Source organism: Acanthamoeba castellanii, assembly GCF_000313135.1.
Source record: "Acanthamoeba castellanii str. Neff unplaced genomic scaffold scf7180000084603, whole genome shotgun sequence".
NCBI lineage: Eukaryota > Discosea > Longamoebia > Acanthamoebidae > Acanthamoeba > Acanthamoeba castellanii.
This window is the reverse complement of record NW_004457654.1, coordinates 753,917-757,185: the sequence shown is the minus strand read 5'-3', so window position 1 is coordinate 757,185 and position 3,269 is coordinate 753,917. Positions and strand designations below refer to the sequence as shown.

The window sequence follows — 3,269 nt, the reverse complement described above, 5'->3', positions numbered from 1 at the left end:
GGGAGGTGCACCCGCCTGTTGCTGCTCGAGCCGATGGACGACGTGGCGGCGGCGGCGGCGGCGGCGGTGACGCGCCGGCGGCCGTAGGTGCGCGGAGGTGGCGGATGGGGCAGCTCCTGCTGCTGCTGCTGGAGCGATGACGTCGAGGCCGAGGGCCTCCTGTGGTGGGGTGGGGTGGGCAGCGATTCTTTTAGGATTGGAGGGAGGCAGAGGCGATGGTCGGCGTACTTTTCCTTCCCGTCTTCCGCCGCCACCACGTCGACGGGGACGGCAGACTTCTTCTTCTTCTTCTGGCTGCTGCTGCTGCCGCTGCCGCTGCCGAGGCCTGACTTGTCGTACGGAGGTGCGGCAGCCAGACGGGCGCTACGGCGTGGGGGCGCAGCAGCCTCCTTCATCGGCGTGGGTGGCGTCGTTGTCGTGGAAAAGCAAAATGGCGCCAACACTGTATAGACAGTCTATTTCTTCCCCCATTTCCCTGTTGTTTTCTGGGGCCACAGCAGCAAGGCCGACGGGCGTGTCGAGGGGGGGTCTACTTCTCTACTATTACGGCTCCTCCTCCTCCTCCCCTCCCTATATAGGGATGGACCACCATTGACGACGATGCCGCCGCGCTGCTTGCGTCTCGGGCACGCGGGGCCTGATGACGGTCCTTCTCGGCCTTGCGCGAGGGACTGCCAAACCGGCTGCAGCCACCACCGCCACCGATGCCATCGATGCCGGCAGGTCGACCCCTCGTGGCCGCGTGTTCTTCTCGCCATCGGCGATTGCCGTCGTGTGTCGTGTGTGTCGTGTGTGTTCAGGGTCGAGAGGCGTGGTGGTGGTGGTGTGGTGCGGGCGGTGGTGGCTGCCCCGATCGCAGGCCGGGGTGTGGAGGGGAGGGGTCGGCAGGCGGAGGAGACGAGGGGAAGCGGTAGCTGTCGATGTAGATCACGTCCCAGTAGGGCCGGCCGCATTCGTCGTAGAACATCTGGTGGTGCGTGACCGTCTCGAACTCGACGCCCTCCTTCGTGCGGTGGTGCGCTTGCATGCTGATCCCCGCCGCCGGGATGGACACAAGGTGAGTGTCGTGTGTGTCGTGTGTGTGTGCGGTGTGTACCTGAGGACGTCGGACACTCGGGCGGGATTGTCGGTGTCGTGGAGGAGCGGCGAGAAGTTGGTCCAGATGGCGATCTGCTCCTTGGCCGGGATCAGGATCCGCCAGCTCTGGCCCACCAGCTCCGCCTGCGACACGACACGACACGACACGACACACAATACACGCAGGGCACATTAGGCGTGAGCATAGATGTGAGAGCGATCGGGCGCGGGGTCCGGTTGGTCGGGCGTGCATGCGTGCGTGCGTACGAGGGTGTATCGGTAGAGGGCGCAGAAGGCGTGGTTGGCGAGGATGAAGAAGCCGTCGTTGCCCACCTTCTTGAGGATGGCGAAGGGCTTGAGGGCGTCCTTGATCACGAACGGCAGCGACGCCGAGTCGAGACCCCCGCCGGCCGACGACGAGGGCGAGAGACGCGACGGCGCGGCGGGATCCGCCGGATCTGCGGCGCTCCCGCTCATCGGCTTGTGCACCCAGCCCGACGTGGCGGCGGCGGGGGTGGTGGGCGTGGGCGGAGAGGAGGAGGAGGAGGAAGGGGGTGGAGAGAGGTGGTGGCGGCGGTGGGAGGAGGAGGAGGTCTGGCGCAGGAGGGCGTTTTCGTGGCGCAGGCGTTCGAGTTCGGCCTGCATGAGCCGCTGGTCGTCCTTGAGCTCTGTGTTGGACCGCTTGATGGCCCGCAGCTCGCCCATGATGCTCCGCAGCAGCTCCTCCGCGTCTCCCCCGCGCCGGCCCAACGCCTCCCCGCCGCCCCCGCCACGCCGCCGATCGTCCTCCTGGCGCCCGTTCTCCTCTTCCTGCTCCTGCTCCTGCTCTTCTCCGCGCCCATGGCCGCCCTCGTAGTCGTCATCGTCCGATGCCGCCGCCGCTGCTGCTGCAGCAGCAGCAGCAGCTCGTCGTCCTCCTTTGGCCTCCGCTGTGTCGTCGGAGATCTCTTCATTCGCTACTTGTTCGAGCTTCATGGGGCCACGACGGGCTCCCACCGGTCCCCAATCGCCGTTCGCCTGCCGCGCGGAGGCGCGCGTTGGCTCCTCGTGCTTGCCCTGCACCCCGAGCCCGCCCGACGATGATGCCGCCGCCGCCGCCGCTGGGCTCGTCTCACTCTCTGGTGGCCACCGCTGCTGCTGCTGCTGCTGTTGTTGGCGGTGGCGGCGGCGGTGGTCCTCTTCATTCCAGCTGTGGGTACCGCGACGGTCGTCCTCGGGTGCGGCGCGGAGCGGCCCCGCCGACGCCGCAAACGACGACGAGGGCGATGACGACGTAGGCCGCATGTGAGAGGAAGACGGCGAGGAGGAAGACGTCAAAAAGAACGAAGCCGGTGCCGAGGAGGAAGAGGAGGCGGCGGCGGTGGGCGAGAAGGAAGGAAAGAAGGCGGAGGGTTCTATGTTGTGGGGCAGGGGCAGGCGCACGGGCATGTTCAGCATCGTCGTCGTCGTCATGCCTGCCGGGCCGTCGCCCGATCCGGCCGCCGAGTCGCCGTAGAGTCCGGGGAAGGAGACGCCGCCGCTGGTGGCGGTGCCGCCGGGCGAGGGCGGGAAGGCGGGCGACGGACCCGATGGCGAGCCCGACGTCGACGTCGACGTCGTGGTGGTGGTCGTGGACATGGGCAGCGGAAAATTGGGGGTCGCCAGCGGGCTGTGCAGGCCCCTGCCGCTTGACGGGGGCATAGGCGGGAACGCGTGGTGGTGCGGCAGAGGCCGCCGACCCTGCTCGCCCTGCTGCCGCTGCTGCTGGGACTGGCCGGTGGGTAGAGGGGCGAGGGCGGGAGGACCGGCGGCGGCGGATGGCGGCGGCGGCGGAGGGAATTGGGGCAGGCCGTAGTGGCGCGCCCACAGATGAAGCCCAGCGGCAGCGCCGGGAGGAGGAGGGGCAGCAGCGCCACCGGCCTCCGGCGGAGGGACACCCCAGGGCGCGAGGCCCAGGCCCATGGCCACTCCGGCCGCTGGCACGCACCACCACGCCACGCCACGCCAGAAGAGAAGAGCACAGAAGCGAATCATCGTGGGTTACGATCGCGGCGGCGGCGGCGACAGGCTGTTTGCAGATCATCACACGGAGTGGGGTGGGGCTGGGCTGGGGTGGTGATACCAGAGAAGGGGGCGGGGGCGGTCTTGTGTATGGGGCGGGCGGGGGCGGGCGTGGAGCGGAGGGGAGCAGACGAGGAGGACGGCTGGGACCG

At 68.8% G+C, this 3,269-nt stretch overlaps 2 protein-coding genes across 2 annotated transcripts in view; both read right to left on the bottom strand.

The window, feature by feature from the left end:
- Positions 1 to 395, bottom strand: part of ACA1_070660 (uncharacterized protein) — a gene marked incomplete at both ends in the record, with an annotated part of 777 nt that extends 382 nt beyond the window's left edge. The window contains 2 exons of the mRNA XM_004352933.1: positions 12 to 159; positions 229 to 395. Of these exons, the coding sequence (XP_004352985.1) occupies positions 12 to 159; positions 229 to 395 (315 nt within the window). The remainder of the gene's footprint in view (positions 1 to 11; positions 160 to 228) is intronic.
- A 148-nt stretch (positions 396 to 543) lies between these two features.
- ACA1_070650 (uncharacterized protein) lies at positions 544 to 3,018 on the bottom strand (the record flags this gene model as incomplete). The annotated part of the gene is given in 5 exon segments (XM_004352932.1): positions 544 to 570; positions 590 to 683; positions 900 to 1,028; positions 1,097 to 1,221; positions 1,345 to 3,018. 5 exon segments carry the CDS (start codon positions 3,016 to 3,018, stop codon positions 544 to 546), a joined length of 2,049 nt encoding a protein of 682 aa, XP_004352984.1.
- Positions 3,019 to 3,269: the final 251 nt, after the last annotated feature.